The sequence below is a fragment of the Cupressus sempervirens genome, chromosome 11 (genome assembly GCF_028749045.1).
Source record: "Cupressus sempervirens isolate cs-2001-9-10 chromosome 11, ASM2874904v1, whole genome shotgun sequence".
In the NCBI taxonomy this organism is placed as follows: Eukaryota; Viridiplantae; Streptophyta; class Pinopsida; order Cupressales; family Cupressaceae; genus Cupressus; species Cupressus sempervirens.
The window spans coordinates 181,008,119-181,030,126 of NC_143128.1; the positions used below are offsets into that span (position 1 = coordinate 181,008,119).

The 22,008-nt window shown below is 36.3% G+C and overlaps 3 protein-coding genes across 4 annotated transcripts; 1 reads left to right on the top strand and 2 right to left on the bottom strand.

Annotated features, from left to right (window-relative positions):
- The first annotated feature begins 550 nt into the window (after positions 1–550).
- LOC149528790 (Protein kinase superfamily protein) lies at positions 551–21,440 on the top strand. 2 transcript variants are annotated; one of them, XM_089807915.1, is made up of 13 exons: positions 551–2,738; positions 4,841–4,979; positions 7,309–7,380; positions 7,535–7,606; positions 7,832–7,903; positions 8,050–8,121; positions 8,844–9,151; positions 9,422–9,621; positions 17,887–18,013; positions 18,110–18,181; positions 18,438–18,615; positions 18,966–19,098; positions 20,662–21,440. In XM_089807915.1, exons 1-13 carry the CDS (start codon positions 2,636–2,638, stop codon positions 20,917–20,919), a joined length of 1,806 nt encoding a protein of 601 aa, XP_089664041.1. In that variant the 5' UTR covers positions 551–2,635; the 3' UTR covers positions 20,920–21,440. The 2 variants fall into 2 exon arrangements, with proteins under 2 accessions (XP_089664041.1, XP_089664040.1); XM_089807914.1 differs by having other exon boundaries at positions 1,085–2,738; positions 8,050–8,151.
- Positions 12,475–14,869, bottom strand: LOC149528791 (uncharacterized). Its single transcript, XM_089811127.1, has 4 exons — positions 14,585–14,869; positions 14,287–14,474; positions 13,649–14,190; positions 12,475–12,630 (listed from the first exon to the last, which is right to left on the bottom strand). The coding sequence occupies exons 1-4, from the start codon at positions 14,806–14,808 to the stop codon at positions 12,475–12,477; spliced, it is 1,110 nt and encodes a 369-aa protein (XP_089667253.1). The 5' UTR covers positions 14,809–14,869.
- On the bottom strand, positions 14,885–17,517 carry LOC149528792 (uncharacterized). Its single transcript, XM_089811128.1, has 3 exons — positions 17,474–17,517; positions 15,446–15,744; positions 14,885–15,303 (listed from the first exon to the last, which is right to left on the bottom strand). The coding sequence occupies exons 1-3, from the start codon at positions 17,515–17,517 to the stop codon at positions 14,885–14,887; spliced, it is 762 nt and encodes a 253-aa protein (XP_089667254.1).
- Positions 21,441–22,008: the final 568 nt, after the last annotated feature.

Below are 22,008 nucleotides of genomic sequence, written 5' to 3' on the forward strand. Positions count from 1 at the left end.
TGAAAAATATCTCCTAGAGTCAATTTATTAATGTATTTGTTACATCGAACTTTTTATTATGGCTTACATTTATCTAGTTACACCAAATTTATGGAAAAGGGATTTTATTCTCCTTTCAAGTAGGCGACATGCATATTATTCCATTGGAATCCCATTTGGCAAATCGGAAAACTGCTGGCGCATAGAACTTTATTTTAAAGGAATACGGTTCTCACTGCATATCGTCAGATCATATCATCTCAAAACTAGATAACTCTAGGTCCCATAGATATTTACCCTTGAAAACTCTTTTTCAACGAAAACAAAAATACAAAAGGTCGGATGAAACATAACTTGAATACAATTACAGTGACAGCTCGGCAAGAATCTATTCAGGGATTAATTAAATATAGCTGGAAGGACTTAACCCAACTGTGGTTACATGAATAGCCAGCTGTAAACCACATATAATAAACTGCAGTAGCAGTTGACCAGCTGAACTCCATTCGTACGCATAACGGAAAAAATTCAAGTAACAATAAAGGTTGTTCAGAGAATTCCCCAAATCCCATTTTCAATTAATGTGTCCCTCAATTTTAATAATCGGGAAAACGATTGAAAACAAGTGAAAAAAGGGGATGTTTATACGTGTTTTGGGGTGAGATTTTGCATGGGAATGTGTAGCAGCATTAAATGTAAATGGATGAACCAACTTTTATTCGTAGGAATTATTTATCTAGTTGGGTATTTTTATTTTGTGACCTTTAGCTGAAGATTTAGTAGTGGTTGTGATGTATGAACTGTTTTGATTTAGTGGGTATTTTGGACTCGGCAGTTTATAGTGGTGGTTGTGGTGAGCATTATATTAGTTGTGGGTTGAAGGAAGTAATGTGATAATCAGTCGGCAATTAAGTATATTTGCTGGCAAAAGGGGCGGAGTCTTTGACCCCTCCGCCCTCTTTCTTTTTCAATTTAGCAGTTTTCTGTCTGTCTGTGTTTGTTTTCTGTCTGTCTATTTCCTGTACTGTGAAAGCAAAGCAAAGCAAAGACAAGCTCCTCGTCTGTGTATGTACAATATAGGTACCTATGCACATCAGGGTGTTGTGCATTCATTGCTGCCAATCTGGTTAGATTCCTACACTACTTGGTTTGGTGGGTGTGCTGTGGTGGGGATGACTGCCCATAGGCTAGTTGATCTGTATTGCATTCTGCCAAGTTGTCCCTAGGATTCTAAAGTTCTATAGCTCAGTGGGTAAAAGGGGAAATGATGCTAATGCGTATTGATTTTGTATGCTTGTGGTTATCGTTGAACCATTGCTCATCTCTATGAAATCAATGCCAGGGGCGCCAACACCTTCCTCCCCCAATGCCCATTTACTTAATGTCTTCTTGGAGTTGTTGACACGTGACGTGTATTGAGCCTTGCTTGTGTGCTTGATGCCCATACTGTAATAGAGTTCTAAAACCTTGTTTTGGATCGAACCTTGCAATGCCCTATGTTTAGCCTCGTGGACGTTAAATTTTTATCTATCTATCTACATTTCTGCAGCTAGGTGGGCATACAACGTTGTTCGACATTGAAGCATTGGCTGTTTTCTGAATGTCCATGTACTTGGTTTGGTTCTAGGAATGCAAGGCTATAGTTGGGTATTGAGCCCTGGCTGTTTTCGTAAGGCGCATCTGTTCAGATTGTTGCTTGGAATATAGAACATCTGTCGGTCATAGAAACATTGGGTGTTTCCCAATCAATCCTGTGCTGGAAGCTCTAATGTCAATCATGGTATTCTGCTTGCAGCGCACAATTTCAATGTTTATTTGATGCCAAAGGGGCTAGGCATTGAACCTTAACGTTGGTCTGTTTTTTCTGGTGCTAACTTGCTAAGAGTTTAAGGCCTTATTCTGTATGGTACCTTTGTATGCCTGCCAAGTCAGTTACGTGTTCCCTATCTTTATTTGGGTAATGATGGTTGACACTGACGGTGGATTGCTTCTGCATTGCTTAATCTGTATATCCCGTTGACGGTGAAGTGATTGGACATTAAACCCCTAATAAGTTCGGTGCTAAGAATTCAGTGCCCCTTTTGGTATACTATTATCCTTGAATATTTCCAAATCAGTTTTCGTGCTCGAAACCTTAATCGGGAACTGATGCTAATAATCGTTGATTGTGGTTGCATTGCTTAATTTGTATGCTTCCTCGATGATGAAATGATTGGACTTTTGCTGGGAATTTCAATCTTGTTTTGGGTTTAAACTGCGGCATAAAAGTGGTTGTAAATAAGTTGCTGGAGGTTACATTCCTATTGATTTTTGTCTGCCAATTTTGAATGTGATTGATTGCAACGCACTTTCTCATCCATTTCCAGCTGTCTTGTCTGCTTCCCTGGCCTGGCCCATTCCGAAAACAGCTTTGGACACTTACATTGAAAAGTTCTGTCCCTTGCATTGGAATCCACCTCTATGTTATAGGTTTATGTTTTCGCATTGGCTTCTGCCTCTATGTTATAGGTCTCTTCTATGCTCTGGTTATATGGATTCATAGCAGCATAAGGTGGAATGGGAATTGAAAGATAGAAGTTTCTTACTGAATTAAGAGGAAATGCCCAGCTGCTACGTAACTCATTGGAAATGCCCTCGGCACTCATGATCATTGACAATGTGCTACTTGCAGTGGACGCTGCTGCCACTGCTTATACTCCTCTTGTTTCAACCATCTGAGATGACGCAGACAGAATCTCAATCTCAACAAAAGGTTAATGGTATGTTGTTGATATTTGTTATGAAGTTATGCTCGTTGCTGTGTTCTCAATTGTTTTGTTGGTGAACCGATCGTTTTCATTGTTTTTGTTGAACGTATGTCATTCTTGTGCCATTTCTTGACCAACTACACTACTTTGAGAAAGCAGAAGGGTGTGTAAACCACCGGTTTTATTCTTATATTAACTTTTTCTGCATTTATGCCAATGTATACACCCTTTTTCTCATATATCAGTATAAACATGGAAAATTGTTATTGGCATGTCTACCTTAGGTGAAGTCCAATGCGTTCTCTTGTTGGCAATGGCGTAGAATCCTAGGTCTAAACATGTATGTGATCGCTTTATTTGATGAGACATTTTAAGTGGAACACCTTAAAAACAGTTGAAGTACCATACATGTCGAGAGGTAAAGGGAAGTGTTCCTCTGGCCGTTCTATCTTAAAAAATGTTTTTCAGCAAGGCTTCTGCAGATCGATAATATTCATAACTGTCACAGATTACTTGGATTATCTCAAATGTGTGGAAAGCTTGGAAATCTCACAAGTGGAATGAAAGTTTAATAGTTATTGTACCATTAAAATTTATACTACTACGAATTTCTTTAGGTAGGACTACATGCTAGTGCGGAACTGGTCAAGGGAAAGAAACTCACTTGCTATAGTTGGCTGATATATGTTTTTTCTGGTTGCAGCCAATTATGATGGTTTTGATTACCGTGATTTAATTCTTTATTTCTTTCACCCAAGAGTGAACATAATAACAGGCATTTGAAACTGAGATTCCAACCACTACTCTTATATTCAAATGTAATTTTTACAGACTGTTAAGTGTCACCTTTAACATCTGAAGAATAATCTCCGAAGAGATAAATCTAGGATACTCCAATAGTTCTATTTTGAAAAATCACCAAGTCATGCATCTTGTCTTATTAGCTGTACCAACAGAGCTATAGTTTCATAGCTTGGCCCAATAGAGCATGCAGCAAATCAACGTCTTCCTATGTAGTAGATGCTTGGCATGCTATCCTGGAATTGAATCAGAGGCCCGACTTGTGAAGTAAATCGATACACCTATGATTGGAAGGGAATACACTCAGAGGTCTCACTTGTGAAGTAAATCTCTTTTCATTTAGGTGTAATACATTCTTTCTTGATGCAGCATAGGATTCCTCACTTTCCTCTGTGTTCCAAGTGTCCATGTTTCCCCTGAATGCAACCTTGTCAATGGCTAGGAAGAAAATAAAATATATCAATGAGAAAGTTGGCTGAGAGCAATCATGTAACATTACCAACTCTTCTTTCAAATTGCTCAAATGGAATTGTGCAGCACAAAACAATAGGAAGGGATTGCAAGAGTTACAAGGGAGCCTTTAGTATGCTGCGAGCAGAAAAGCCATTGTCACATTACTGAGACTGAAGATTTTGCCAGTCTTCATTAACATGGGGATTATAACCAGAGCTTGGTAAGAATGTTGCATGTGTAGTTTACTAGACACTTTGTTTTTTTCATGGACACCATGTAAGGTTAAAAGCCCATTGCAAAGGTGAATCATCAAGAATCAAAACCACACTTCCCTATACATAAAAACTCTGTGGTTTCACATTTTGCCTTTTGGAAAGTTGGCAGAAAACTCTGTCTTGCTGTAAATATTGATTTCTTTCAAGTATTTAAATCATCTCTAAATAAACCAGCATTTGCATGATCCTCTTAAAGTAGTTCAGGCAGATTGGTAAAGTCCTGTTTGCTCCTTGAGCTTGGTTGTGAAATCAAAACTAGAAGTTTAAATAAATATCCAGAGTAAAATGTACAGAAAGCCACTTGTGTGCTTGTAGAAGGTGGTCTCATATGCTAACTTGGTTTCTGGATTGCCAATGCTCTAAGAAGCAACTTTATAAAATTTATATACATATGCACGCACATACACAATGCCCTTGTTTGCGCCGTTCTTTGTTTTTGATTTCGAATTATCAGTATCTGCTTTATAATCGGATTAAGTGGTAAGTACAGTTGTAAATGCTTGTTTAGTCTTTCTGCCAGGACAATGAGGTTTTTAACAATCTTTCGAAACAAAAAGATAAAGTTTGTCATTTTATCAATTTCAGCCAAAGTTCTACTTGCATTTAAGAGTGCTGCTGGAGACCCATCAAGTTTGAAGACCTGGATGGGAAGAGAACCATGCTTACAATCATGGATTGGTGTCCAATGTTCTGGAAAGTTTCACAATTCCACTGTCATTGCTGTGTAAGCTCTTTGTCTCTGTCTTTGATCCTTGCAGTAGCTATTTGGTTAATCTTGTAGCTTAGAGGCCTATATTGATCATTTTGACCCATTGCAGAAAACAAATAAATGCGTGCTAGCTTTATAAAGATTTCCAAACTAGGGATTTATTATGATGGCCTAATTCTTGTAAACAAACTAAAAAAAAAAATACAACTGGTTGTAGTTTTTCAGTTTTTATTTAAAAGATTCCATGAACCTGAAAGTTGATGAGATCCCCAGACTAACAATGATCTGATACTTGAATTAATTGCATAAATATTAAATAGAAATTATTAGCAGAAGCAACTATGAATCATTTCAAGCTTAAATGAGAGCATCGGAATGCCTAGTAGAATGGTTAAAGGATTGAGTAGTTATTAATAATTATTGATTGTTTCTTTAAATTCTGAGAAGGAAGATTTTATATTTACCTTAAACATTACTTTATATGTATGGGCAGATAAAATTAAGATTTGTTTGGAGGTTGGATTTGCTACAACTAAGATTCTGTAGTCCTGGATGTGATGGTAAAATTCATTTTCACCCATTCATGAATAGAACAGAAACTACTTTAGCAGGCATTCAGAATAACCAAACAAAATGTTTTACCAATCAATTAAGATTCTTATTATACCATCTGAATATAAGGTAAGGGGACAGGGGGATGATTAACCTCTAACTGGTCCATGGAAATTTTATGAGAATTATGATTGGTGAGTTGTAGCTTGACATTTTAGAAGGCCAGATCCATATTTTTTGAGAAAACCTCCATGCCACTGTTAAACAAAAAGGTTCTGAATGTGAATCATGTCAACTGACCATATGTACCATGTTATTTGTTGCCTATGCTGTACCACAGTAATAAGGCTCACCTGAACCTCAGGAATTTATATGCAATCTTAAAATTTTCAAAAAACTTTGATCTATAGGAAATTTTATGAGAAATATGAATGGGGAGTTGTAGCTTGATATTGTAGAAGGCCAGATGCATGCATTTTGAGAAAACCACCATGCTACTGTTAAACAAAAAGGTTCTGAATGGCAAACATGGCAATTGACCATATGTGTCATGTTATTTGTTGCCTACGCTGCACCACAGAAATAAGGTTCACCTGAACCTCAGGAATTTATATCCAATTTAAAAAATTTCAAGAAATTGTGATCTATTGGATCCAATCCACCAGTATCAGGTTAACAAACTCACTTTGACATCTACCATTATTGTTTCTGATAATGAACATGGTGAATATTTTAGTATTATTTGCAATTGCTTTGGATCTTGACATTGCATTGATGGTATTAATCATAGTAGCAAAAACAGGTTTGAGGGAGAGAAAAATGATATTGTACTAAGACCCCCATTTCCCTCCTAAAGTCTAATATTTTTCATTAAACTCTTATATAATTATATTTTGAGGGCAATCAACTGGCCTGAGTGGTTTCCAAGCATCTTTATCTGTCATTACACTCCTATTAATCCTTCTTTTTTGGGGGCAATGAACTGGCTGAAGTGTTTTCCTTTTCTTTTCTGTAGCTGAGGACGATCAGAATGAAACCTTCTAAATGATGATGTCATTTCTTGTTCTGTTTCCGGCCCAACAATCCTTGAGCTTTCCAATCTAGTACAATAATGAATAGTTTTCTTTACTGAAACTGTAATTTGTCTGACATTTGATAGAATACAAATGATTCATCCTCCACAGCTACCGATTCTCCTTTCTGCTTTCTTGATCACTAGTTCTGTTTGTTATCACTTTGTCCACTTTTAAAACTACTGTTTGCAAACAAGGACATGGAACTTTCCTCAGATTGCTTTGTTGGATTCATCAATCATAAGCAGGCATCAGTCTAATATGCTCTACAACTAAACAGTTAATAGCGAAGCACAAAAAGTAATAAAACATACAGGGTATATCAGCAACATATGGTAATAGCAGCAGTAATTAACAATTTATGTTCCTTTCTGTACCAAAAAGAGCAAACAGAAATATAAGTTTAATTTTAAAAAGCATCATCAAAGGTCACACTTCTGCTGATGTGTTTTCATAACAATAAATTCCTTAATTATGGTAAAATTTGTCTTGCAGAAAATTAATTTTGATAGATAGTTACTTGGATTTAACTTCTCTAACCCAAGTATCCTCTACGCTGCATGCAATCATCTGCTTAGCATCTGGTGCAAAAAGATATTATGGGTTGTTTATCAAGTTAGATATATTGATGAATAATTTAATCTTAATCACAGATTTATTTTTTTAATTTAGTTTATAAAATGTGCTGTAAACGGATAACTTATTATATTTTATTTCAGGAAGCTCACAGGCTACGAACTGGAAGGTGTTATCTCTCCTGCCATTCAAAATTTGACAAGTTTGGTTACTTTGTAAGTTGTTAATAATCTATTTAATACTTCCATTGTTTATGCTATTTATCATGGCGACAAAATAAATTTCTCAACATTGAGTAGGTCCTATAAAGTTGGATTTCTGCCTCTACTGTTATATTTTGAGTAGTATATGGTTTTTAGTTCCGTACAGATGGTTGGATGACAACCATTTAAGAGGACGTATACCCTCTGGACTTGGAAATCTGAAGAAGTTGACTTCCCTGTAAGTATTGTTTTCAAGCAATATTGTCAAATATTTGCATTTTTAATGCTTATTCTGCATTTTGAAACTTGAGTTCCTTTGGATTTGTGAAAAAAGCCACAACTTGAGAAGAGCCAAGCAGGACAATTTTTGCTATTCTATATAAATTTGATTAGGATCTGTAAGTGTGTACTTTCCATTATTTATAAAATCATAGTTATTATTGTAACTTGTGGTTACCTGTAGCCGGCTGTCAAATAATTTTTTGAGTGGAAGAGTACCTTCAAGTCTTGCACTGCTTCCGAAACTAAAGGAACTGTGAGTTTGAAATTTCATTAGAATTTTATAAAATTCTACATGTTTCATTTCTGTTGGAGAATAAAGTATTCTGGAGTTCATTTGAAAGTTATTGAAATTGATTACAGTAATTCAATGTTTTGTTACTTGTTTCTTGTGTTATGTAGGACCCTGATGAACAATCACCTGAGAGGTTCTTTGCCATTTGATGGAGCTTTTTCAAGGGTCATGGATATATCGTGCGTGCTCTCTGACATTCCGTCTCTTTGGTCTACAGCTTTCACTCTGACTTATTTATCTCCCAGCTTCGCTGTTTATAGCTATATTGTATATTTTGTCTAGGTTATAAATATCATGTGCCTAGTTCATTCAACTTGTAGCTTATCATAAGAAGTTAGGCTTGTGTTTTTATGTGTATCCTATTCCTTATGTTGTCCTATACAAAGTTATTTATATCTGATGGTTTTAGCAAGTCCCAACTAGTGATCTATTTTTTTTGGAGATCATTAGTCCCTGAATGTGAGTGCGGAATTGTGTGATACTTCGATTGCATATGATATCACTGTTGTTTTCAATTTTAATCTAGGTTGGTTTGACCTTTGTATGATTTGAAATATGAAATATCTTATAGCCAGAAAATATGTTAAAAAAAATCTATAAACCCACAGTATTGTGAAGATGTATGGAAAAACACAAAACTAGTATCATCTACATAGAATAAAATTACTAAGGTCAGAAATAATATCATTAGAAATAAAAACTAAGCAAGAGAAATGCAATACCGAGGTCTGTCATTATTATGAATATTCTGTTGTTGATTTTATGTGCCATAACAATAAAATTATAGTACACCGATTTCAGTTTTTTGGGTGAATATGCTGGGTCCAATAGCTTGAATATTTATATAGAGAAATCTGACAAAATGTTTTCATGTTTTTGACTATTTTAATGTTTTCTGAAGGGTGCATGGCAATGCTGAGTTATGCTCAACTTCTGGCAGTTTCAATTTATCAGTATGTGGGCCATCGTCTGCTCCTGCACTAACTTTCACTTCAGCTGCTCCTGCATTAACATTCAGTTCCCCAGACATTCCTCAGAGTAGTCGTGCTGGGAAGGCGAAATCCAAAGTTGGAGCAATAGTTGGAGGTGCACTTGGTGCTATAGTTCTTGTGGGAATAGTAATTGCTCTTGTATACATCTATTTGATGCGTTGCAAGAGATATTCAAGTAGAACTTCTGAGACCAGCTCTTCAGAACCATCTGTGCAGGGTAATAACTAATTATCTGTGCAAGTGGAAAACATCTGACAACTGTTCATGCATTTAAAGTATGAATAATATGTAGTCTTTCAGTTTTCTAAAATTAGAAGCTTGCGTAAATGTTTCCAAGTATTTTACATTCAAAGCAGTTATTGTATTTTGATGGGAGATATTTGAAATTACAATAATATTAATTATCAACCAGTTTAAGCTTTTTGACATTTTGCAAGTTTTATTCCAGTGGAATGGATAAAAGGACATGAATCTCCCATGGTGGCAGGTGCCGTTCCTCTCCGTGAGATTCCTCGAGCAAGGGTATTCAGTATTGCTGAGCTTGAGCATGCAACAGATCAGTTTACTCAGAATAAGCTGATTGGCCAGGGAAGCTTTGGACTAGTATACAAAGGCATACTTCATGATGGGCGGATAATTGCCATCAAAACACGAAGGAGCAGTCCTAGTCTGGACTTTGTTAATGAGGTAAAATGATATCCTATAACCTAAACATTTCTCTTTGGCAGCATGGTTTGCATTTGTTTCTTTTTTAGTTCATTCTATGTTTTAATTGGAAGCTAAAAAATAAACAGAGCTAAGCATATTAAATAGTTCTGGTTGTCTAAAGACTAAAACATCTAGCTATGAATTTCGACCCTTGGAAGCTTAAAAATTTGGAGAAACTGGACTGAAGATTAGTTTATAGACTGCAACAGTTGGTGAAGGCTTAATATCTATAAGCAAGTTAATATTGTGGGTGTGCATATGTTATGTTTAAATCCGAGGCTTCTTAGTGAGTTAATTACATTATAGCGTATTACAAGAAGGTGACAAAATTCCTCCCTGAGCTCTTTTACTTCTTATCTAGACAATTATGTTGGCGATGGTCTCACAGGATAGTACTGTAGTAGATGCCGATTATTGACTTTTGAATTCCAAAGGTCTTCAACAGATTTCATGATGTCTACAACCAAAATAGGCTTGCTTTTAAATGTAAATCTGCTCTAGTAGGTAATGTGGTAATCAATAAGTATAGATGAACATATTGTAGTCTAAAAACACTTCATTTGAAGCAGAAGCTATAGCATTGCATTATTTTCAAGGCCTTGCCTTGAAATTTTTAATAATGCTTCTAGGAATGAGCTGTTTGGCTCCACTTTGTTCAAAAAAACAAGTAACATCTTGATTTAGCAGCTGTATTGAGTGCGTTATGCACTATAATTTTCAAATGTACAGAAGTGAGTGACCTTGCCATTTTTGAATGGATGGAGATTTGAAGGTAAAGGAGGTATGACACGTAAAAAGTTCCTAACATTGTTGATCGCCTTTTGATTGGATGATGCAGCTATAAAGAGTAACCTGTAATACTCTTCAAAGGTTTTATGAGGCAAAACTTTTATAAAGTTATTTTGTTGGGTTTGGTTCCTTAAAGTGTTAGGAGGATAAGTGGATCATTACTTTCTAGGTTCTATTCCATATCGAGTTTCGCAAAAGTTTCAATCTACTAGCTGACAGTCAATGATACATAATAGACAAGTATGGATCATAATTAAGGATTAATGCCATGTGGTGTCTGATTGTAGAATGAAAGAAAAAGAAGTTGAAAATGCTCTATTGCTGTCAAATTCATGTCAGGTACTCTCCCTCCATTAATTCTCGATAAAGCATATACCACTGAATGAGGATGGCAGACTTTCAGCCCAAGTTTAATTATGGGATACCATTTCCTAACTAGAAATGGCTTCAATGTTGCCACAAAATATTGTAATAGGTTGACATGGAGTGCACGAGAGGAGCAGTGATGATTGAATGAGGACGGACAAAAAATTAAAAAGGATGATCTGGTATGATGTTATTATTATAACACTCATTGACAAGTATTCTACATGTTATCCTCATTCGCAAACTGCTATTTTGATCACTAGTTGTAATACTTATTGACAAAGTTGCTCTGGTTTGCCTAATCTTGCCTTTTGGGTTTCTTACAGAACTTTTTGTGTTTTAACATTAGCAAAAAGTGCTGCTAATTAAGATCCCATATGTATGCAGGCCAATTGTAGATTGCCCCCACAAAGTCTCTTGGAACTTCTTCCTTGATTTGTTCCATACTCCTTGTACATTTTTATTAAGCGTGATGATTATTAAATAAAAGAAAGTGCACAATAAGAATGATTATGCACACTCTATCCTCCACTTGACTCCAAGATTCACTGGAGCAAATAATAGAGGCAGGTTAATGTTTTAGGTCACCCTAGCCAGCATGCCTTATGGGCCTCTACTCTTTATTGGAATGTTTCTGTGTATTTTTAAAGCTCTATCTCATCGGGTTTTGACATGTTGACATTTGATAGATATTATGATTAATCAAGCCTTTCCAATAAATGCAAGGTCAAACTAATCTAAAAGTTTGTAGCATGCATGATATGCAGTCATATTTGACCTCAAGAACTCTTAATTAGATCTTTAATGCACTCTCCATGCCTTTGCATGACCCACAAGAGGTATGTTTATGTAGTGAAACTTGGGGATGCGCACCCAACCCAAAATCCAGGAGCCTGGTTTGGGGAATTCCCCAGGACGGGTACTTGGATTATCCAAGTACCCTCACTGCTGCCGCCCAAGCATCGCATAACTTGGGTGCTTGGGGACATTAGGGGTACTTGGGTGCTTTAACCACTCTGTTAAGAGGAACAAACTTACCTCTGATTGGGTGCTTGGGTGCTTCATCCACTTTGTTAAGAGGAACAAACTTACCTCCAAGAGAGTGGAGAAGCTAGTTGTGGTACGCAGTGTCTTGCATGTCGTAGATCTCAACACACACACATGTACACATAGAGCGTAGCAGCACAATGCGATATAGAGCCAAATGATTCATCTCATATTGATGAGGACGAGATTGCAGCAAAAACAGATGTAGGGTTGGTTGGTGTTCCTTTTGCAGAACTTGAGCACAAGGAGTCCAGTAGTTCCAGTGATGAGGACTTTGGCTTGGGGGATTATAAGAGGCATGATTAGAGGCTTCCCATCGCTACATTTTGTCACTTTGACATGATTTTGTACTCATTTTGATATTGATCATGATTCATATCATGCATGATGCTGCTCATTGTAATCATCTTTATGATATAATTAATATTTGCTAGAATTAATATAACTCCTATTTGCTGATAATTTGGATTTCTATTTGAATTTTGATTTATGAATGTTATTATTGGGTATATGATATTACTATGCTGAATGTTCAATGGTTCTGGTTTGTGTTGCAATTTTTCTATGTGCAAGTCTTTAAATTTTGGCATGTTATACTGAAACATTATTTCATAGCTAGCATTTCATGTTCTATATGTATAGTATGCAGCACCCTTCCCTCCGCCCCCCCACCGTTTCCCTGCCATCCTCAAATTGAGGCCCCTTTTTTTCCCATCCTGGAAACTCGTCCAGGCATCCCTCCGTCCCAAAGTCTCCACATGCTGGTGTTACACTGCATTTATGCACCTGGGTTGTACAGAACATTCTAATGCCTCTCAAAAAAGATGGAAGAAGTACCAACCAAACTTCTGTTTGGACACTAGGTTCTATTTTTCTCTTCCATATCTTATGAGTTCATATCAAGACAAGGTAATGCTGTTTAATGATGTACATGCTCTATAAAGCCAAACTTTGCAGCACAGGTTCCTTATAAGATGAACATGTTTTTAAGAAGCCAAACATGGCATTGTGGGTTCCTAGAAAACTGAATCAGTTTTTTACAAGCCAAAAAAAGTCACTTGAAACTTATTCTTCAAAGTTCAAATATCTCTGAGCCCCCATGCAACTCTTTCCTCGTCTCAAGTCAGGCTCATACAACTCTGTCTTGTTTAACTCTTTCTTAGAGAAGTTAAAGAATGTTAAGTTCTTGAGCCACATGAACTAAGAGAAGTACAGCTAACCATCTCAATCAACTAATTTATGATGATTTTCAAGGTTCAGTTCGAATCAGTGTCTTTAAGCTGAACATTGTGTGCAGGTGATTGCCTATTTTCTGTTTTCTAAGAAGATAGTTTGCAACTAGTTTCATATCATGCAATTGTTTTTTGCATAGTTGGAAAACTCGCCAAATGCAAAAACTCGCCAAGCCCCCCAAAAGTTTAATCGGGAAAAACTTGGCGATTTAAAAAAAAAAACTCGGGAAAAACTCGGGAACCTAAAAAACCGCTGAAATTTAATTAAAAATACATTTATTTTGCAAAATTTAATGAGAAGATGCATCTAATAAGTTAATTAAAGACAATACAAAAGAAAGAAACAAAGTTTAGATATATATAAATGCATAATGCGTACAAAATTGCATTCTCATGCAGAATGCTCATGGTAGGAAGCAAAATAGTAAATTACTAAATAGTTTCAATCTGTCAAACTAGAAGTAAATACTAAAAGTCTAAATACATCAATACAATGTCAATCACATCTTCCTCTTTCCACTTGCACTAGCAGGAAAGCGAGGGGGTCTAGTTCTAGAAGAAGTGCCCCGCACTGGGATAGGGCGTGAGCTGCGTGACTGTGAACTCTGTGGCTGTGCCCCCTCGCTTGACGTCCCTACTGACTGGCTCGGCGTCCTAGAAGAGGATGCATCTCCTCCTAATGGTAATGCCTGATCCTCGCCTGAATCATCATCATCCTCGTCCTCATCCTCAATGTCATCCATAGTGAACTGAAAATCAGTGTCAGCCTCCCCCTCCATGGCCTGCCTCTCTAAATCAGCGATCTCATCTGGTGTAAACAATGGACTTGGCTCCTGTGCTGTCCAATCAGAATAAGGATCTATCTCATCTAGATCAAGCGGACCAGGTAGTTCTAAGAGCTGTGACTTTTTTATGCGCAAGTTAAGATTATAGTGCACATAAACAAGGTCATTAAGCCGTTTTTGAGTCATTCTGTTTCTTTTTTTTGTATGGATGGACTCAAATAAGCTCCAATTGCGCTCACAATGGGATGAGCTACAAGGTTGGGATAGGACTCTGAGAGCAAATTTCCTTAAATTGGGGGTATTGCCACCCCAACTTGCCCACCAAGCATCTGCAAAACAAAATTTAAAAAGTTATAAAGCAATAAAAAACAAAATCAGAAGCACAACTTATCAATTAGCAAAAGTTTTAAAGTTTGACGCTTTACCTGGTGCTTGAGTAGATCTTGCTCTCTTTGCTAGCATAGAAGAGAACAAAGGACCCCTTGATTCCACATAGATTTGTTGTTCGGTCCCAATAAGGTCTCTCTCCTCTTCACTTGATATCATTCTCTCAATGCATTTAGAGAGACCTTCCATGACCTCTCCATTAGGATCTAAGTAGGAATCATCAGCCCTAAAACAAATAGAAAATGATATCAAGTCTTACTACACAACCTTAAAAAGTAAAGTAAAATAAAGACTTATTAAAATCCCAACTTCAAGGACAATCAATTATCATAGTACCTGAATTTGGGATTGAGGAAGTAGCCTGCTGCATGAATAGGTTGGTGGAGCATATTGTTCCACCTCCTATCAATTATTTCCCAAATGGGGTCAAATCTGAGACTGTCCCCGTGATAGTAACTTCTAACAGCCTCTTTCGCCCTATCCATGGCCTCATAAAGACCTCCCATTGGGGATTGCTGCCCATCACATGCGCGCAAGACTAGAACCAGGGGCAGAGACATCTACATTTGAAATTTGAAAAATACAAATTAGTTAATAACATAGTAAGTTATGAATTGAAAATGAAACTTGAATACACTAAAAATATAATGAAGTTACCTCCACAATCTTCTTAGCCTTTGCAAAAAAGCTATCATCAAAGACTATTCGTGCCACAGCTTCTCCTTCGGGCTTCTTTGAGTAAGGTGAAGCAACCCAATCAGCACACACAAACATTTGCTTCAAAGCCAATATGTGGTCAAGAATACTTTGCAACGTCAAGAAGACCGTTGCAAACCTTGTCATAGCAGGTCTCATCAAATCTTTGCCTTTAGTGGCTTTTCTCATCAAACTGAGAACCCATGGGTGATTATAGATATATTTCGTGACTCGCCTAGCATCTTCCACAACTGGACTCACCCAATCAAGTTTTCCTATGTCCTCCAAAAGAAGGTCAAGGACATGTGCTGCACAAGGTGACCAAAAAAGTGTGGGATGCCTCTCTTGGAGGATTCTACCTAAAAGATTAGCAAAAAATCAATAATCAGTAACAAACTTTCCATATTTAGTATTTACAAATTACATCAAATCTAAATTGAATATTACCATAGCATTACATTCATGATTCATATTGATTCAAATATAAAAAATTAAATCTACCTGCTGCCACATATGCTGCTGCATTATCTGTGATTATTTGCACCACATTCTCTATTCCCACCTCCATGACAACATTCTCCAACATTAAAGCCAATGTGGCTGCATTTTTCACTTTGTTGGAGGCATCGACAGATTTCCAAAACACCACATCATCTTTGCAAGCAATCAAGAAGTTAATAATGGTTCTACTTCTTCCATCTGTCCACCCATCAGATAAAATGGTGCAGCCATACTTCTTCCACTCTTTCTTTTGGTCTTCTATCAACAATCTTGCCCTACCAACCGCTTTGTCAAGCAACCTACAAAATTTAAGTGTAATATTAAATAAAGTGTAATTGTTAGTAAAAAATTAGGAAATAAGTTATAACAATTAAGATTTAAAATATAACAATGAACTAAAGTGAATCTCAATTATTTACAATTACTAAATAGTAAAATACTAACCTTCCACTCATATCCTTGCGATTAGGCGGCTTGTACCCTTTGCCTGATATTGTTTTTGCATTCACCATATTGACCCAATAGGGACTATCAGCGGTATTCATTGAGATATTGTTGAAAAACCAAAAATCAGCTGCTGCAATATCAGTTTGCTCATGCACCTCCTTAAACCATGCAGTGCCCTCTAATGATGGCTGTGCTCCAGGTGTGTTCCTGGGCACAAAATAACCACCTATCCCTGATGGGGATCTGGATGGTGATGATGAAGAAGTAGGAGATGTAGAAGAAGTGGAACCGGTAAAAGAGAAATTTTGTTTGCGGATCCGTGGGCCACGAAGAGATCCTGGTATGTTCTCAAGTGCTTCTTCTTCCTCTTGCATATCAAAAGGAGCTCCTTCAAATTCAGCTATGGCTGCCCTCATAGCTATTTTTGCCCTCTCCCTATTCAATTTTTTCTCTTCAGCAGCTGCAAGTAGGGCATGGATGAATCTTTTTTCTTCATCAATTACCTTGAGACAAGGATTTGAGTCATGTTTCTTTATGCCTGCAAGGTGGTATTTGAGGCGGTTTATGCCTCCAGAAATAATTCTCTCACAGGGAATGCATATCACCTTCCCAATATCATTTGGATTTGGAGCTTCATAGGCATACCGCCATGCCTTATCTCTTGCATTTTTAGGCCGAGTGCCTATATATCCAGATGGGCATGGTGTTTGTGGCCACTCTTCTTGTGGGTTTGTCATTTTTTTAATGGTTGACCGCTGCCCTACACATAAATATATAGAGAAATGAATAAACAAAGTTAGAACTTAGAGGCTAGGGTTTCAAATGATTCAAACTTCAAACTTGAACCATATCCTTAGCAAACAACAAACTTCAACCATATCCTTAGAAGCTAGGGTTTCAAATGATCCAAAATGATTTTAAATGATTTGAAAACATTTACAAAAAACAACAAAAACAAAAGAACATTTGTTATAAAACTATAAAAAGTTTTCAAACTATGATAAGATGAACATACCTGGAAAGAAATTTGTGTTCTAAAATCAGTTAGAATCCTCTACAATCCACTCAAATCCGCCTTGAATCACTTGCAATCAGCCAAGAATGCCTCCAAACCTTCTTCTCTTCACTCCTCAAGGTTCTAAACAATGCAAATATAAGAAAGAATGAGAAAAAACACACTCACTGCCGCTTAAATCCGTCACAGGCCGCGTTCACCAGTAAATCGCGAGTTTTTCCTAAAAACTCGCCGAGTTTTTGCCGAGTACTCGTCGATTACTCGGCGAGTTTTTACCAGATTGCCGAGTTTTTAAATCGGCGAGTTAACTGGTTAAAAACTCGCCGAGCTAGGAAACTCGGCGAGTTTTCCATCTATGGTTTTTTGCAATCTCCTTGATTAGTTTGCCGATTCATGAATAATGAGTTTGCATGGTTGTGCTACTCAACTAAATTGCAGAACTAATGGATTACATACAACTGACAAATAATATAGACGTTAGACTTATTTTCTATCACTTCACAAGACAACGAGGTGAATTTGTATTGTATGATAGTGTGTGTCCAGTGCATTCAACTATCTTATACAGAAGGAACTCTATGCAGTTACTGCCGAAGTAATTTGTGCCCATTACTGTATCCTAGAATTGAGTTGGACATTATATAGGATAACTTATTATTTGACAAGACATTTTTTATGATGACTATAGCAACATTTCTCATTCTACGAACTCTCTTGGCTGTATAAAAACATAATGAGGGCTGGTTGGATTTTCTTTGGGTTTTCTGTTTATGTACTGTTTTGTATATCATTCTGACAGGTGGTTGCTAAAGGGTTCACGTAGATATGTTCTTTGATTTACAGTCTGCCATAATACTTGGTTACTAAAGGGTTCACGTGAATATCTTCTTTGATTTATAGTCTGCCATAATACTTGATACACAGGTATACTACGTGTTTTAACTTTTGGGTGATTGACACATTCTTGCTTCACATTCAGGTACAATACCTATGCCGCATATACCATAGGCATCTTGTGAGCCTCCTTGGTTACTGTCAAGAGAATGACCAGCAGATGTTAGTCTATGATTATATGCCAAATGGGAGTGTATGTAATCACTTGTATGGTAAGAATCTATTATGATACAGTATTTAGGTGTTCAGCATCCTGTTGTGAACTGTGGTAGGATGTTATAAATTTTTCTCTGTCCCTGGTAATACAGATTCTGATGGGAACTCTCTTGGAAAATTAGACTTCAGACAACGCCTCTCTATTGCTTTGGATGCAGCTAAAGGTAATTCACTTTGGAATAGATAAGGAATGATTGTTAATGTTTGGTGGCAATTTTTTTTCCCTTGGTATAAAAAACAGAATTCAACCAACTGTTCCATGAGAAACATGTTAATTGTGCTATTTAAATGTAATCTTTGGCCCTATTGAGTGGGGGACAAAAAATCATATGCATCTTCCTGGGGATGATATTTAGAATTGTCAAATTTGCAAAAAATATTTATCTGGAATAATTGTTTAGTCTTGCATGAATTTTCCAGGTCTTGAGCACTTGCATGCACTGTCACCTCCTCTAATTCACAAGGGCTTCAAAACCAGTAATGTCCTTGTGGATGAGAACTACATTGCAAAGGTGACTGATTTTGGACTCTCTCGGCTGCTGGCTGGGATCCATGGCGCTGGTTCATCATCTCCAGTGGATGTGTTCCTAGACCCAGAGTACACTCTTTCCTAAGAACAAGAAAATATAATAGAATATATACTTTCTAGTTTTTTGTGGTCTTTGGAGCAGACCTTTCTACTCTGTTCTCACTTAAATAAAATGTGGATTGCATAAATAGATGTATGCTAATTATTTTGTCTTAAGGAAGAATATAAACTTTCTTTCTTAAGAACAAAAAAATAAAATATAATATATCCTTTTTAGTTTTTCGTAGTCTTTGTATCAGAACTTTCTACTCTTTTTACTTAAATAAAATGTGGATTGCTTGAAAAGATGTATGCTAATTATTTTGCCTACATTTTAAAATTATTACCCAGTTGTCTTAAGGAAGTTTGTGTTGGTGCAGATTCAACACCTCAAGGAGGTTGCATGAAAAAAGTGATGTATATAGTTTTGGAGTGTTCCTTATTGAGCTTATAAGTGGGCATGAGGCGTTAAGCTTGAATTCCTCAGCATCCGAACAAAACCTAGTGAATTGGGTATCTTACAATCCTGTTCGCACCTCATGTCAATATTTTGGGCATTGGTTATTATCTAGTGGGTGCATTAATCTATTTAAGTTGGGAAACGTGAAAGTTTATGGTGTAACCTGTGAATACTATTTCATTTTCTGTTTTTACAGCATCAAAATTTTGTGTTTATGTTGTTTCTCAATTTTGTGGACATGCATTTAGTACTTCCTCCAGTTATATTTAATACCAGTAAGTTAAATGAGTATAATAAGAAAGATTGAATAGCGGAAGCATTAGTTATGATTATTCTGTTGCAGGAGGTTTTAAGCTTTGTGCATTTCAGCAGTACCTTATTTTTTGATATTGGTATTTGAGCATTATTACTTAATCATAGGCATTGATGAAAGTGCTAACTCTTGAGTAGCATGGATGCTGTTTCTATGCCATGTGGAGCTATGTTGGACCATTGATAAATATAAAAAGGAATCTGAAATCAGGAGAGAAGCTATCTATAGTTGGTTGGTGTAGAGACATTTGGATTGTTGGTTGCTATCATAAACATAAAGAATATGAAACCAGGAGAGTTGTGTATAGTTCGTTGGTGTGAGTTCATTTTCGACCATTGGTTAATATATTTAACAGAATGAAACCAGGAAAGAAGTGATGTATAGTTGGTTGGTGGGAAGACATTTATCATCCAGTAGTTATCTAAATAAGACCTTCTAAACATTGTTGGTAGATCAAATGAAATAATTATGAATTTGCAAACTCTGCCTTCTAAAAAAATTTATCACACAATTTTAAAAAAAAAATCTGGTTTGAGAGTTTCAAGCAAAGAACTATTTGCGAGCTTGTTTATAGTTTCCAAAACTCCATTTCATCATAGGCATCGATTTCTCCCAAAGCTTTCAACATTTGTCTGTTGAATGAAGAATATTTTTGGTGGTTCTTTTTGTTGCTTCAATATTAAGATATGCTTTTTCTTTTTCTTTTCTTTTGTTTTCAATACAGAAAATGACATCCTCTTTGTTGGCACTTACTGTTGAATGCTTCTCTTGCATTAATTTTTATAGGGAGTAATAACTAAATGTTACTTGGCATTAACATGATATTACGTAGATTTCTCAAACTTTCTAAAATACAATGAGTATGATTTAAACCATCACTTTATACATTAAAATTGCTTCTTTGACATTAGTTTCATCAGCAGTAATAACTAAATATTTATTGGCATTGGGTGATAGTATCCTCAATTTCTAAAATGTCACAAGTTCAAAATTTTAAAATGCCACTCTTTGGCTTTCTTGCTTTCTGATGATGGATCATGTTGTGTGATCCGAAACAATGACAGTAAAAAACTATTACACAATCATACCCAGAAGAAAGAATTCATTATCAATGTATACTCTCTATCCTTCTGTTGAGGTCTTGAGGTCTTACTTTCTAGACATTTATTTGTAACATTATGTCAGAGCTTGATAAAAATTTGGCATTTTAGTCTGTAAGATAATTGTGGAGTATTTTGATCTGTAAGACACAAAATTGATATTTGACGGACAGCACTTACTAGTTTTCTTGGTGTCTCTGAAGGCTCAATCTCTTTGGGAGTCAAACAAGCTTGTCGCTCTTATTGATACTAAAATGAACCAGAATTTTACCACTGAGGCTGTAAAGGAGTTTATGGACCTGACTTTCCAATGTTTAGAAATTCTGGGCGAGCGACGACCTACAATGAATGAAGTCATGAAGGAGCTTGATCGAATTCTGGAAAAAGAAAGGGGACAGACAGCAGACACAGTTGAAGGAACAGCTGTTGTAACATTAGGTAGTGAATTGTTTAGAGCTTAAATGAAATTTGAAGGTGAGTAGCTATAATTTTCTGCGGCCAGTCTTAGTGTGATTTATTGCATTTCTAATTTGTTCATCAAAGAAATGATTCTTTATTGGACTTCGTCCAAATCTTCAGCAAGTGTAATATATCCATTCATGGTATGTGAGAAATGTACAGCATTTCATATAAAATAATTCCCCACACTGGTGTCATGGGGGGCTTTTTGTATCCTTTTATTCAAGCATTAAATAAAGCACCTGTCTGGGGCTTCTTCCCAGTTAGCTCTGTACTATACGCGTGGCCCTGTAATTGTCACTGGTGCTTGCTTGTATTTTGATATTTGAGTTGGGTACCAGAGATACCTTCAAGAGTTATACAAGGTTTTGGTAACTTGGTGCTTGTATTTGATATCTAATTATCCAAGGATCAAATTAAGCACCCATATGGGGCTTCATTTCTGGTTAGCTCTGTACTACACTATTCTTGTATTCCTCTGCCTTTTTTTCCAAGCATTAAATAAAGCACATGTTGGTCTTCATTTCTGATTAGCTGTGTAGTACATTTTGGTGTCTTGTAATTGTCCCTGATGCTTGCACCATCATCTCTCAGTTGAAGACCACAAAGATTCACCGTTTAAGAGTTATTTTAAGGATTTTGATGACTTGGTGCTTGTATATTCTAAAGCTGATCGTTCAATCTTTAGTTGCAGTGCTTCTCTGAGGCATCATTATCACTTAGCTATGTACTACACTGCCTATTCTGGCAGTGAAGGTTGTATTTCAATATCAGAATTGACAACGGCCAATTTTCATCATTTTAGGTTTCGGTAACTAAGTGCTTTTATTTTGAAATCTGATTTTGAAGTTTTTAACCAGGACAAATGTTGCGATCTTTCAGGTTTAAATTTTCTCTGAATATGAATATTTATTTTCCTCGTAAGAGAAGTAATATTCAAATTGAACAGAAAGCCTGACATTAAACAAGTCCAAGAGGTTATTAATGAATGATCTTTATTGAAAAGTATGTGACCGTTACGAATTAAAATATATATTTAGGAGAAGAGGGAATATGTTTTAGATGGGACAGTTTGAAACAACCACCTTTTG

What these genes read in the sequence shown, in the direction of transcription:
- LOC149528790 (XM_089807914.1), top strand. Translation starts at nt 2,636, where the DNA reads ATGTGCTACTTGCAGTGGACGCTGCTGCCACTGCTTATACTCCTCTTG. An exon ending in TTGACAAGTTTGGTTACTTT is followed by an intron (nt 7,381 to 7,534) that starts GTAAGTTGTTAA and finishes AGTTCCGTACAG; the next exon opens with ATGGTTGGATGACAACCATT. An exon ending in AACAAAACCTAGTGAATTGG is followed by an intron (nt 19,099 to 20,661) that starts GTATCTTACAAT and finishes GTGTCTCTGAAG; the next exon opens with GCTCAATCTCTTTGGGAGTC.
- LOC149528792 (XM_089811128.1), bottom strand. Translation starts at nt 17,517, where the DNA reads ATGGGCACAAATTACTTCGGCAGTAACTGCATAGAGTTCCTTCT. An exon ending in AACTGCATAGAGTTCCTTCT is followed by an intron (nt 15,745 to 17,473) that starts GTATAAGATAGT and finishes TAAATTTTGTAG; the next exon opens with GTTGCTTGACAAAGCGGTTG. An exon ending in AGCAGCATATGTGGCAGCAG is followed by an intron (nt 15,304 to 15,445) that starts GTAGATTTAATT and finishes CTAATCTTTTAG; the next exon opens with GTAGAATCCTCCAAGAGAGG.
- LOC149528791 (XM_089811127.1), bottom strand. Translation starts at nt 14,808, where the DNA reads ATGTCTCTGCCCCTGGTTCTAGTCTTGCGCGCATGTGATGGGCAGCAA. An exon ending in AAGATCTACTCAAGCACCAG is followed by an intron (nt 14,191 to 14,286) that starts GTAAAGCGTCAA and finishes TTTGTTTTGCAG; the next exon opens with ATGCTTGGTGGGCAAGTTGG. An exon ending in GCAGCTCACGCCCTATCCCA is followed by an intron (nt 12,631 to 13,648) that starts GTGCGGGGCACT and finishes TGTACAACCCAG; the next exon opens with GTGCATAAATGCAGTGTAAC.